Source organism: Hordeum vulgare, chromosome 4H (assembly GCF_904849725.1).
Source record: "Hordeum vulgare subsp. vulgare chromosome 4H, MorexV3_pseudomolecules_assembly, whole genome shotgun sequence".
Classification (NCBI taxonomy): Eukaryota; Viridiplantae; Streptophyta; class Magnoliopsida; order Poales; family Poaceae; genus Hordeum; species Hordeum vulgare.
This window is the reverse complement of record NC_058521.1, coordinates 10239224-10251034: the sequence shown is the minus strand read 5'-3', so window position 1 is coordinate 10251034 and position 11811 is coordinate 10239224. Positions and strand designations below refer to the sequence as shown.

Genomic DNA, 11811 nt, shown 5'->3' with positions numbered 1-11811 from the left:
AATTTGGTCGGGCAGGCCATCTTCGGCGACGCCGCTGGAGCGGTCGTTGTGGGAGCTGATCCTGTTGGCCAAGAGATCTAGGGCCATGTTTGAGATGGTGTCAGCGTCGCAACACCTTGTGCCGGGGACGGAGGAGATGGTGCTGTCGAAGCTGTACGAGGATGGGATGGTGTTCACGCTGCATCCGGGCGTGGCGCACCGGCCACGTCTCGAGCAACGTCGGTGCACTCGTGAAGAAGGCGTTGGAGCATGCGGGGCTTGCCAAGGACTGGAACAAAGAGTTGTTCTGGCTGGTTCACCCCGGCGGCAGGGAGATACGTACTGGATCGGGTGGAGAGAAGGCTTGGATTAAGGGAAGAAAAGATGGAGGTGGCGAGGGAGGTGATGAGGCAGCGCGGCAACACGCTAAGCTCATCTGTCATCGCCGTCATGGACGAAATGAGGCGGCGGTCGGAGGAGCGTGGGCTGCCGACGGCGGGAGAAGGGCTTGAGTGGGGGCTTCTCCTCAGCTTCGGACCTGGAATCACCGTCGAAACCATACTTCTCCGTGCTCCGCCGGTGCACAACTTAATCAATAACACATATGATTAAGTGGACTTCTTTATAGCAACGCCTTCAAAAAGGATAAACGCCTTGCATCATCGTTCCTACGTCCAACTAGAGACGTATGGACAAGGATTTTCATCCTGCTAGCTGAGACCAACCAAAAAAGACTAGCACAACATCAAGTAGACAATGCCTTCAATAAGGTAAAAACGCGTTATTGAGCCCGACCAATGAAGACTAAGACAAGAGTTTTCACTTCAGACATGAAGCAATGTCCAATCAACATCTTCAAGATTGCTCACTCCATGCCAAGAAAAAAATGCACTAGCAGATTCCTACAACGTCTTCCTAAGTAACATTCATAAGATAGTATCATTGTACACGTCCTAAATAGCAAGACGTCGGTAGTTTACAACCCCAATGATGAGTGCACATCCATACGACACCCAACACATGAACACTTACATGGTAATGCACCGATCGCAAAACGAGGCCCCGTGCAACATGCCCTCCGCCGGTGACTCGAGGTGCAGTCTGGTCGCGGTGAGCGGTTGTGGCCTGTGGACACGTTAGAGGCCGGATGTGGTTACACCTCGCTCTAGCTCTAGCGCACCATTCGTTATAGGTTGTTCTAAACCAAAGAGCCGTATGTCATGGGAGGCAGACATGGACGAACACTCCGCATTCCGCGTCAACATGGCTTTAATAGTTGTGATCTTTTTTGTCTCTGCTTATCTTAGTGTATCCTAATTTTATCTCGCATTTTATTCTTTGTTAATTCCAAGATGAATGCAAACTTCCGAAGATGGTGCGCCAGAGGAAACTTGAATCAAACATGTGAGGAATCATCGTGGAAACAATTTATTCCACAATTGATAGGTATGTTATATAATGTGGATATCTAAGCCTCTTGCATGCCGATATTTCTCAGACCTCACATTTTGTTTTCAATTGCATGGTTGTTTTTTCTTCTTTTTTGAAAAGGAGGTTAAAACCCCCATTGCAGAGGCATGAGTGAATAAATGTATTCCATTACATGAAGCACAACGGACCACTGGAGAGCAACTGAGATGTAACCATTTTATTCCCACGATATATTGGTAGTCAACTAAAAAGGGCGCGAAACCATCCTATCAAAAGTCTGTTATTCCTATGCAGCAAGGATATAAAACTCTCTCTTCTAGACTGTTATAATGATATCTGGACCAATCTATCACACGGTGTAAGATTGCTGAATGGTGTCGATGTCGAGGCCCTTGAGCTTCACAACCGACTCCACATGCCCCTTGAGAGTGTGAAGCTCCCTGAGCCTGCCATGTACCATCACCAATAAGCACAAAATAGTTAGATACATAACTGTCAAGAAATATGGCAGCTCATGGAAACCATCCCATACATGGAATTCTTTACAAGTGACTACGTACCTTGCAATCTCAGCCCTCCGCTTCGCCTCCTCGGCCATCTGATTCAGCTCGTTGTAGCCCGCCTTCTCGGGGAACAGCTTGGCATCCGGCGGCTGCAGCCCATGGAGTGTCCTCTGTGCATGGGCCCACTTGAGCTCCCTCTCTTCCTTACCAAAGTGCTTCTTCCTTGTAAACGCAATCTATGACGAAACAAAATATCAAATGAACCCACCAGTTACAAAATGCATGGAATGTAGTGGGCTCTCAGTAGCTGAAATGGAAAGGAAAAATATGGCGATGCAAATTTGAGTTACTCTTTGGTTGATGACAAGATCCCATGCTTTCCCGCTCAGAGCGTATCGGATGAAGAACTTGATGATGTCGAGTGGGAAGTAGAAGACGAGGTTGTAGAGCCACACGATACCGGCCCAGCCCCACCCGATGCCCTTGATCGAAGTGAATGCCCAATCGGCGTATACGGCGATCAGTGTAGCTATCTGCATTTTTTGAATAGGGTGGTGAAACTTGCCCACTGAAACTTGACTTGTGAAAAAGAGGAGGGTGAGGCGGTGATGAGAAAATACCAGCTGCGCGACAAAGAAAGCGAAGACCAGGAGAAAGCCGGGGCGCTCGAGGAACGACCAGCTTCGAGACCTTGTAACGAAGATGAGAGCTTGGCTGATGGTGCTGACTTGAAGGTATACAGCAGAGGCAAGCATTTTGTTGAAGTCATCTTGAGCTGTCTTCTCAAGGCTTCTCACATGAAAAACCCTCTGAAATTTCCATTGAGCAGCAACATGATAAGTCCATTCATATCAAGAGGTATTTTATTTCATTTTTTCATTTCGGTACTCCTTACCGGGAAAAAGTTAGTCTTGTATGCGGCCCAGAAGAAAATGACAGTCATCATTGCCAAGTATCCGCCAAGCACCACCCCAGTTGTGAAAATTTCAGCCAACTTCCAGCTGTCAGGTAGTGGAGAAGGCTTTACTCGATCCTTGGATATTGTCATTATGGTGCCTGTTCATGCCACAAAAATGGTTAAGGGCGAACATTATAATATTACTTTTTTACTTAGTACGGCGATATTCTGAGGCGCGGGACAAATGGAAGGAAAAGAAGGTAATGTACCATCATTCAGAATTGCTATGATCAGGACCATAAATGGCGGGAAATCAAACTCCCATATGAGCGCAAGTAGCATAAATCCAAGCTGTTGGGGGGTAAATGGGAATCAGATGCATACTCGCACAATAAAAATGTAAGGTTCATCAACATAATTTTACAGATCATAAACTGGAAAATCAGTGTTAAGAGGTAAAAAAACTCATTAAATGAATAGTTACAATTGACACCTAAGAGAATCATCATCTATGTAAAAAGAGCAGGAGCCAATGCACTTTGGCAAACTTATGGTCCTAGTAAGAGTCGATCAAACATACCACAATACGTATCGTAATCGAGACCGCATAGATCTGCAAGCATGAAGGTGGATTAGCATATGGGCAAGATAATACAAGCATAAATGAAGGAATAACTCTTCAAATAAATTGGGGGAGAAGAAAAATCTCATCCACTGGGTTCAATCTGACATACAGTGTAGTTCTTCATCCGCTGGAAAATTGCTCGACTGGTAAGGACGGCACTAATGATCACACTTAGACCAGGTTCCGTGAGTACGATATCAGAAGCGCTCCTCGCTGCATCTGTCGCATCGGCAACCGCTATGCCAATATCAGCTTTCTTTAGGGCTGGTGCATCGTTTACGCCATCGCCGGTCATTCCACAAATGTGCTTCCGTGCTTGTAGGCGCTTCACAATCTCATATTTGTGCTCTGAGCAAATAACCAATGTAACCGTCATATTATTATTGTTATGTTAATTTTTCAGCCCTTTGATTTTATTTTCTTCTAACTGATTACAACACATACCTGGGAATACGCCAGCAAAACCATCGGCTTTCTCAATTAGATCATCGACCGGTAAATCAGCAATAGACTCATCCTTGTTCTGCCCCAGCAAAGCAGATGAAGGGTACATGTTTGTACCCATTCCTAGACGACGCCCTGTTTCCTTCCCAATAGCTAGCTGGTCGCCTAAGGAAAAGAAAAAAAAATGCACAATCAGATGTATTACCAAAATTCTTGAAAACTGAAATTACAAATAAAACAGGGTGAAAGATACAGTATATGGTTCAGTGTTCCAAGTTCCAACCCTACTTATGACATTGCAAATGAAAAATAGTAAACATCAAAGACATGGTGCTCATAAAAATTGGGAGATTTAAGGATAAAGAGAGGAGAACAAAATATAATTCAACTGGTAGTGCATTTACCTGTGATCATCTTCATTGGATATTTAAGAACAGAGCAAAAAAGTAGTTAAGAACCCAATTGGCAGTGTACCTGTGATCATCTTCACATTCACACCAAGGTTAAGTGCCCTTTCAATTGTTTCCGCGCTGTCGTGCCTCGGTGGATCAAAGAGTGGCAAGAGAGCAACAAAATGCCACGGGCTACCGGGGCTCTCTTTCCTCCCATCTGGCACGTCCTACAAGGCAGAAAAGGATGACCACCACTAAGTTTCTTCAACCGATTTAGATGACGAGCTAATAATAGTCTAGGTGTATAGACATCGTAGCCTACTGTTGGTTTCATCGGATGTGTCAGTTTTTATTTACTTAAGCACTTGTTTTCATGCTCAGTTCGCGAGCACTTTGTAGATCTATGACTTTGTCCTTCAACTTTTTAAATAATATGGCTGCATGCACCAATTGATGCAGAGGTCGGGAGCTTCGTTCCTCCTTTTCCAAAGAAAAAAGGTTCCTGCCTTGCAAGCTTGAACTGCACTGTGAAAGGGGCACCACAAGAACATTGCTCACCTGATATGCTACACCAAGTGACCGAAGTCCACGTTCCGCGAACTTGTCGATGACAGTGTGGACTTTTTGTGCGATCTCTGACTTGTTGTAGGCCAGGTTGAGAATCTGCAGGTCAATTTGTGAAATCAATTTACATCATTATGCAAATGAAAATTTTGTTTTTAGGCTATTTGCAGTAAAAAAAATATACCTGCTCTGGTGCACCTTTGCTAACACGGTACATCTTTCCATCGCCATCGATGTATGTCAACGCAGTTCTTTTGTCGGTAGGGTTGAATGGCAGAAAATGAACCTCTTGAATACCGGCACGCGCCTACGGGAAGCGTTGACAGGTGCCCATTTTAGCGAATAAACATGATAGTTGTACGTCTCATTATTCGACAAATGAAATGTACCTCTTTTGGATCGCCTAGCATCCCAACTATTGCCGTATCGATGGCGTCTTGATTTTCTATCCGGGATGCTCTAGCAGCCATTAGAATCACCTGGTCCTGAGTCACTCCTTTTTCAAAAACCTGGACCAAGAAAGTATGTAAGTGCTTTGAGGTCACATGTGAGATAACACAAAGTGGGTGTTCAAGCGAACCTCGACTAGGTTCTTGTCCACACTGAGCTTATTTAGAGTCAGGGTTCCAGTCTTATCACTGCAAAGAACATCCATGCCGGCCATCTCTTCAATTGCAGTCATCCTCTTTGTTATAGCTCCCTGCAGGAAGAAAACTCAGGAATTGATTGCATATATAGTGCAAAAGTTCAGGTCTGGTCACAATATGGTTAAGGGACACTGTCCCCGGAATGATGCAAACCTGCTGAGACAAGCGATGAGACCCAATCGCCATGGTGACCGACAAGACTGTGGGCATCGCTATGGGAATGCCTCCAATGAGAAGCACCAAAAGGTTGTCGATCCCGGGGCGGTACGCCCTGTGCTGGATAGGATACATGACAATGATCTCGATGAACATTCCCACAGCAATCGAGCAAATGCAAAAGTTCCCAATGGCCGTCAACACCTGCGTCAATCACATGATAATGAACACATCAATGTAGCGATGGTTCAAATCGATAACGGTGCTAGATCGATAGAAATAACTGAGGCTTGCCAAGCTTGCCTGTTGGAAATGGCCAACTTGGTTGGTGGAGTCGACGAGATGTGCGGCCTTTCCAAAGAAAGTGTGCACGCCAGTTGCTATGACAACGGCCTCGATCTCGCCCTGCTTGACCGTCGAACCGGAGTAGACGCCGTCACCAGGACCTTTGGTGGCTGGCAGCGATTCTCCGGTCAGGGCAGACTATAAACAGAAGACTAAACAGTGAGATGAGGAAATCTATTTAACTTAAAAGGAAAGCTGAAGGTGACTTGAATGTGAAGGACAGGAAGAACCTGATCAATCCTCAAAGGATCACCATCCAGGAGGCGGGCGTCGGCAGGGATGATATCTCCAAGTTTGATGCTGATGATGTCCCCGGGCACAAGGACGGCGGCCTCCTCCTCGGTCCAACGACCGTCACGGAGGACCTACCCAGCAACATAAGAGTTGAGGTTCACAAGTTAAAATGGACTCCGACAAGGTGACACATACAAGCAGAAACAGGGGAAATTAAAACCCCACAAATTAAGTTGAATATGGACCTTGGCTTTTGGTGCAAGACGGGCCATAAGCGCGGCGGCGGCATTTCCGGCATTGTTCTCCTCGATGAAACTGATGGTGGAGTTTATAAGCAGCAGCGTGATGATACCGACGAAGTCTTGCCAATCTGGTGGCTTCCCCTGGTGGTGACAGAACACATCCCACATATATATTGAGAACAGAGCAGGACATACAACATCACTGATCACCACACTAAAACATTTTACTATAAATTCTGCGATACTATGTGCTAGGTCTTACCCCTCCGTTGGCCAGTGCGATGGCCATGATCGCCGCAGCCTCCATGACCCATGAGAGGGGGTTCCACATGAACCCTAGAAATTTGAGGAGCTTGCTCTCCTGCAGCCATCAACACACCAACTTAATCAAGTGCATAATATCAATGAGAAGAACAATATTGAGGCAAAAATCTTCCCCACAATCAAATGGGGAGAATGAACCTGACCTCCTTCTCCTCTAGCTTGTTCGGGCCGAAGATCTGCAGCCGCTGCTGCGCCTGCTCGGAAGTAAGCCCCTCATGGCTACACCGCAGGTTCTCGAACACTTCGTCGATCGGGATGTGCTCCTGAAATTTTGTTACGACGATCGCTTTCAGCAAATAAACCAATCAAGTAGCATTAGCATGAGCAAAATCTGAACGTGCAAGCATGCTGCAGCCTGCTACTCCAAGGAACAAAGAAGAGAGGGAACCAAGACACATTTTTTTTTTCCAATTAAACAGAGGATCATGAGGACCATTTCCCTCAAAAAAAAAAACAACAACAGAGGATCATGAGTACACGCTTTTTTCCCACGGTCAAGTCACCTTTGGTGAGAACAAAAAATATGTTGGACGACTAAAGCATAAACATCAATCAGTATTTCGATCAAGAGATTTTAAAACTGGAAACTAACTGCAAGCCCTGTAAGAAAATAATTAAAAACCAGACGAAGCACTCGTAGGTTGATGAAGTGCGGAGTAGTTAATTACCAGGTCGACGGCCTCCTTGAGGACGGCGTCGAGGCTGCCCTCCTGCTGCCTGCTCGCCATGGCCGCCATGGACGCACGCAGGCAGTGCACTGCACAGCCTCTGGATCTTCACAGTTCGCACCAACTACTACTCTTCTTCTGGGACCCTCCTCTGCTCTTCTTCTTCCTCCTCCTTCGGATTTATCGATTTATTTATATGCACGTACGTACGTATGGTCTTTGTTTTTGTGCGGGAGAGGGGGTGATGGATCGCCTGATTCTGAAATGGATAGAGAGGTGGTGGGGTGTAGGAAGGGATGGCTACCCACGTGTCGCGCAAGAGACATGAGGAGAAGGGAAGGTGGTGGAAGGAACCAAGAAACCAACAAGGAACCGAAGACGGGAGGAGTGAGGGAAGGAACGTTGGTCTATGGGTATATGTACACCTTATATAAAAAAAATATAATAATTAAATAAAAATAAAGAAAACTGAAAATATTTTTGAAATAAACTTGACCTTGTAGTTGTAGAAAAAAACTAACACAATGTTTTCTTGCCCTGAAGTCAATGCTAGTTTCTTATTTGTTTTTTTTACATTGGAGGTCAGATTATATAAACTGTAATCCATGTTTTACATTGCATAATGACATGTCTATCCTTTGTTTTTTTTTTAAAAGAATGTCGGTGGTAGGAATGTAATTATCTCGAACTTTATAAGGATAATAGGTCATTAGCAATCCATAATCTGGTTTTAGCTGGGGTTGAGTAGATTATGAGTTTTTAATAATCTGTTCATCTAGTTTTTATAATCTACATCATAATCTATCTTGTTTAAAGATAAAATAGATTATAAAAACTGAATCATATAATCTAAGTGGTTCCAATCAGGGCCTTACTAGTGCAAAAGAAAGTCAAACTCATTCCAAAAAAGCTTCTATTTTTTTGTATATATGAAGTGTATATACAATTATGCATCGAGAAACTAAAGGGAATTCCTCATGAGAGGAGCACATAGTAATAAAAGAGGGTAGGTGATTCTCAAATAAAAATAAAAATGAAAGATGGTTGGTGGGTAAACTGGTGGCAGGCAGGGGGTCATTTTTACATGTTACTACATGGTGAAAAAGGATGCATATAGCTGGGTTAGTGGGAAAGCAAAGGGGCTTATGTTGTGGCGTAAAGTTTGGGGCTCGAAAATGTCTTGTTGCGATCTAGGTATGGTTGATGTTCCAACCAACCGTTGCCCGCATAATAATAGGCAAAAAATAAATTGGAGGAACCAGCACATCTTCTAGTACTGCTCGATTAAAAAGAGCAACAAAATGTACAAAATCTAGGTTTTTGATATATAACTTGGATAAGATGCTGAGTGCCGCTCTTTTTTCTTGAAGGAGTCGAAGCTCTGCATTTATTAATCTAACGCTGGCATTACAAGAAAGCCCCTAAAATAAAAAAGAAATACTCGAGGAATCTTCCTCCCTCGCCATCCCACACATGCCGACGGCGCGACGATGTTGTTGCCGCTGGACTTCCATGTTGAAGAACCCCCTCCTCCCCGTGTCGCTCCCGTGTGGCGACCGGGGGGGGGGGGGGGGGGGGGGGGACCCTATACGTCGGCTCCGAGCCTCCCCTCCTCCCTTCCCCCCCTCATCGTCACCGGACCATGCTGTCGGGCAAAGCCAGCCGACGCCGGTGGCAACGGGGCTCCTCTTCATCCTGCTCGGAGACTGCTGGCGCGGGGCGACAATGTTTGGTGGTGCTTCGTGGTGGTGAGGGGCGCGGAGGCACGCCATCGGGCTCTAGCGATGGGGGTAGCGAGGGCTTGGTGGCGACGCAATGGGCTTCATGGGGCAGCTCATGCTCGTGGCTGCGGTGGCGGCCAGATCTGGGCTCGACCAGATCTAGCGGGTCTGCGGGTGCGGGCGGCGCGCGGCGCCTCGCCGGCGGGCGCGGGCCCTATGGCTGCTGCGTGTGGCGCGGTGGTCGGGCTCGGGATGGGCGCGCTTGCTGGTGGTGCGTGCTGGCAGAGCTCCAATCGGGGCTCCCTATTCCGGCCCTTGGACGATGGCGAGCGGCGCGGGGTGGCTCTCTGGTGAGTGCTCTTGGCTGCGGGTGAAGGGTGGCTTCGTGCTCCTTGTCGGTGGCTGGGCGTGCTGTCGCTTGTGGCCTCGTGTCGAGCTGCGTTGGCCGTCACGGTGAGGCGACATGGGGGTGTGTCCGGTGGGGAGTTTGTAGGAGGGATGCGAGGGCCTGATGTAGGGCCACCCATCGCCGATGCGGGGGTGCATCGGGCCGGACACGTCCGCTCCTACACCCCTTTCCTCGGCCGTGTGCCCTCTGGCGAGGTTCTGGCAATGTTCGAGGCAGGGCGGCAGCTTGCTGCTCCATCGACGGGTGTTGCCAGTCAAGCCAAAGCCAAGCCCTTTGGGCATTCATGGAGTTGCTTGGATGCAGGGCGGCGGCCCTAGCGGCGGGAGACGAGGTGTTCGTTGGCGGAGCACGCGCCTTGGATGTGATCGGGTAGCCATGGTCACGCGGGTGGCATGGTTGCTGATGTTTGACGTAGCATGGTTGTTTGGCGAAGGGTTAACACCAAAGTGCATGACTTGCTCGGTCCTCTTCGGCCGACGGTGGTGGCGGGCACGGACGTCGTTTCCTTCGTGAAGGCTCCGTCATGATGTCCTCGGCTCTCTACGTTGCTCCGGGTGTAAACCTGATCCTCGTGATCAGGCGGTGGCGACTATCAATGTCGTGCCTTTTTTGAAGGCACTGTCTTGGAGTCCATGCTTTGTCACTGTCCCGCTTCACTTTTCGGTGGCTAGGTGTCCTCGTCGGCCCCAAGTAGTTCCTTTTGTCTCATCTGTAGTATGCTTGATGGTTGATTGGGCAGTGTTACGGTGCATCAGCACCCTCGTATCTTGCCTTGGGTGTGCGTGTTGTATGGGATGATGACGTGTTGTATCTGAGTGTGTATCTTTGATCGCTGTTATATATATAAAACGAGACGAAAAGCCTTTTTTGATAAAAAATGTTGTTCGCCGGAACAGAAAAGCGGTATGTACACATGCAGTCGGAAAGTGTGAACGACGTAGACTCCAAAGGATCTACAACCCGGACAAGAATATGATGCTTGGTTTATCATGCCTAGACGTTCGTCCGGGTCGACGAAATATCAGATTTGCACTGTTGTTGCCGAAGCGACGCCCGCACCGCTGAAGCCGGAGAAAACCTCGTTGAACACCACTGCCACCACCACCACTACCACCACCAGAAGGGTCGAAGTTTTTCTCTTTATTTCGAATGCAGAGGGGTCGAAGTTGCAGACAAGAAAGACCTATCCGTCGAGCCGATCTCATCGATGGATCCGAGTCCGACAACACACATACCACCGGATGAGAGAAGAAATGAGGAATCGCTATTAAACACCACCGCTGGAAGGCCAATCTACCGGCCAAGGAGGATGGCGTCAGAGGAGGGATCGCCTTTGGGGCTAGCGGGTACCAAGTTCTACTCAATAGCAAAGGTGGTTGCCCCAGAGCATCTTCAACTCGGTGGCACAAAAAAATTCGCGTTTAATAATTTTTTTAATGTGTCACTGTAGCATTTTTAATACACGGTACAGACACGCTCTAGCGTGACGCTCAATCCAGCGGTCCCATCTGCAGCCGCTCAGAGTTTACTGCACGCGCGAGCGAACGCACCAAATAAACAGCGCGCGATGCCGTTTTGCTCCGCTCGTTGTACCAACTATAGCGCACACATTTTTTACGCGTTTGTTGGAGCGTCCGGAACGATGCGCGCGCGTAAAAAGGATGATTTTTCCAACGCGACACTAAAGTCGCGCTTCTGTTAGAGATGCTCTCACTATTTGAAATGAACCTTCCTCACTTTAAACTAAAATGATAGTTATCGCAATGTCACTAAGCAATTAGATTTTAAATTTATCCTAAAAAGTGTTTTTTCATTTTTAATTTACAATTAACAATAAAAACTTATACAATGACAATGGTGATGGTCCCATAATTATCTTCTGAAACAGAGAACACACATTCTGTGGACGGTAGAATATGTTCTAACATGTTTCCACGAAATAGGGTTTTTCCTTGCTTTATATTATAAAGCACGACCATAGCACAAATGTAGCAACAAGGTTCAACGGACGCACATCCCCACACAAACCAATCCACAACGGAACAGTACAGAACCACCTAAAGCAAGAAGTTTGGCTGGGGCGCAGCACAATAATAATATCCAAAAAAAGAGAGTCCACAGACGGCTATGCTAATCCGGCTCCGGAGGCAGTGGAGGGAGCGACGGCACGGACATGTGGGCGGCGACTGAGCGAAGTACAGCGATAGCCCTGTCGGTGGAGTTCCGGTC

At 47.2% G+C, this 11811-nt stretch overlaps 1 protein-coding gene and 1 pseudogene across 1 annotated transcript; one reads left to right on the top strand and one right to left on the bottom strand.

The window, feature by feature from the left end:
• LOC123450177 overlaps nucleotides 1-1313 on the top strand; it is a 2339-nt pseudogene extending 1026 nt beyond the window's left edge.
• Nucleotides 1314-1601: 288 nt separating this feature from the next.
• On the bottom strand, nucleotides 1602-7815 carry LOC123447201 (plasma membrane ATPase 1-like). The gene is made up of 21 exons (XM_045123783.1): nucleotides 7453-7815; nucleotides 6928-7047; nucleotides 6723-6821; nucleotides 6464-6601; nucleotides 6215-6349; nucleotides 5943-6122; nucleotides 5637-5843; nucleotides 5417-5536; nucleotides 5226-5345; nucleotides 5021-5143; nucleotides 4831-4935; nucleotides 4355-4499; nucleotides 3881-4045; nucleotides 3546-3784; nucleotides 3392-3424; nucleotides 3081-3162; nucleotides 2809-2969; nucleotides 2534-2722; nucleotides 2264-2446; nucleotides 1971-2149; nucleotides 1602-1856 (listed from the first exon to the last, which is right to left on the bottom strand). Exons 1-21 carry the CDS (start codon nucleotides 7519-7521, stop codon nucleotides 1760-1762), a joined length of 2889 nt encoding a protein of 962 aa, XP_044979718.1. The 5' UTR covers nucleotides 7522-7815; the 3' UTR covers nucleotides 1602-1759.
• Between the last annotated feature and the right edge of the window lie 3996 nt (nucleotides 7816-11811).

What these genes read in the sequence shown, in the direction of transcription:
- LOC123447201 (XM_045123783.1), bottom strand. Translation starts at nt 7,521, where the DNA reads ATGGCGGCCATGGCGAGCAGGCAGCAGGAGGGCAGCCTCGACGCCGTC. An exon ending in TCGCACTGGCCAACGGAGGG is followed by an intron (nt 6,602 to 6,722) that starts GTAAGACCTAGC and finishes TGTCACCACCAG; the next exon opens with GGGAAGCCACCAGATTGGCA. An exon ending in TGGACAAGAACCTAGTCGAG is followed by an intron (nt 5,346 to 5,416) that starts GTTCGCTTGAAC and finishes TTCTTGGTCCAG; the next exon opens with GTTTTTGAAAAAGGAGTGAC.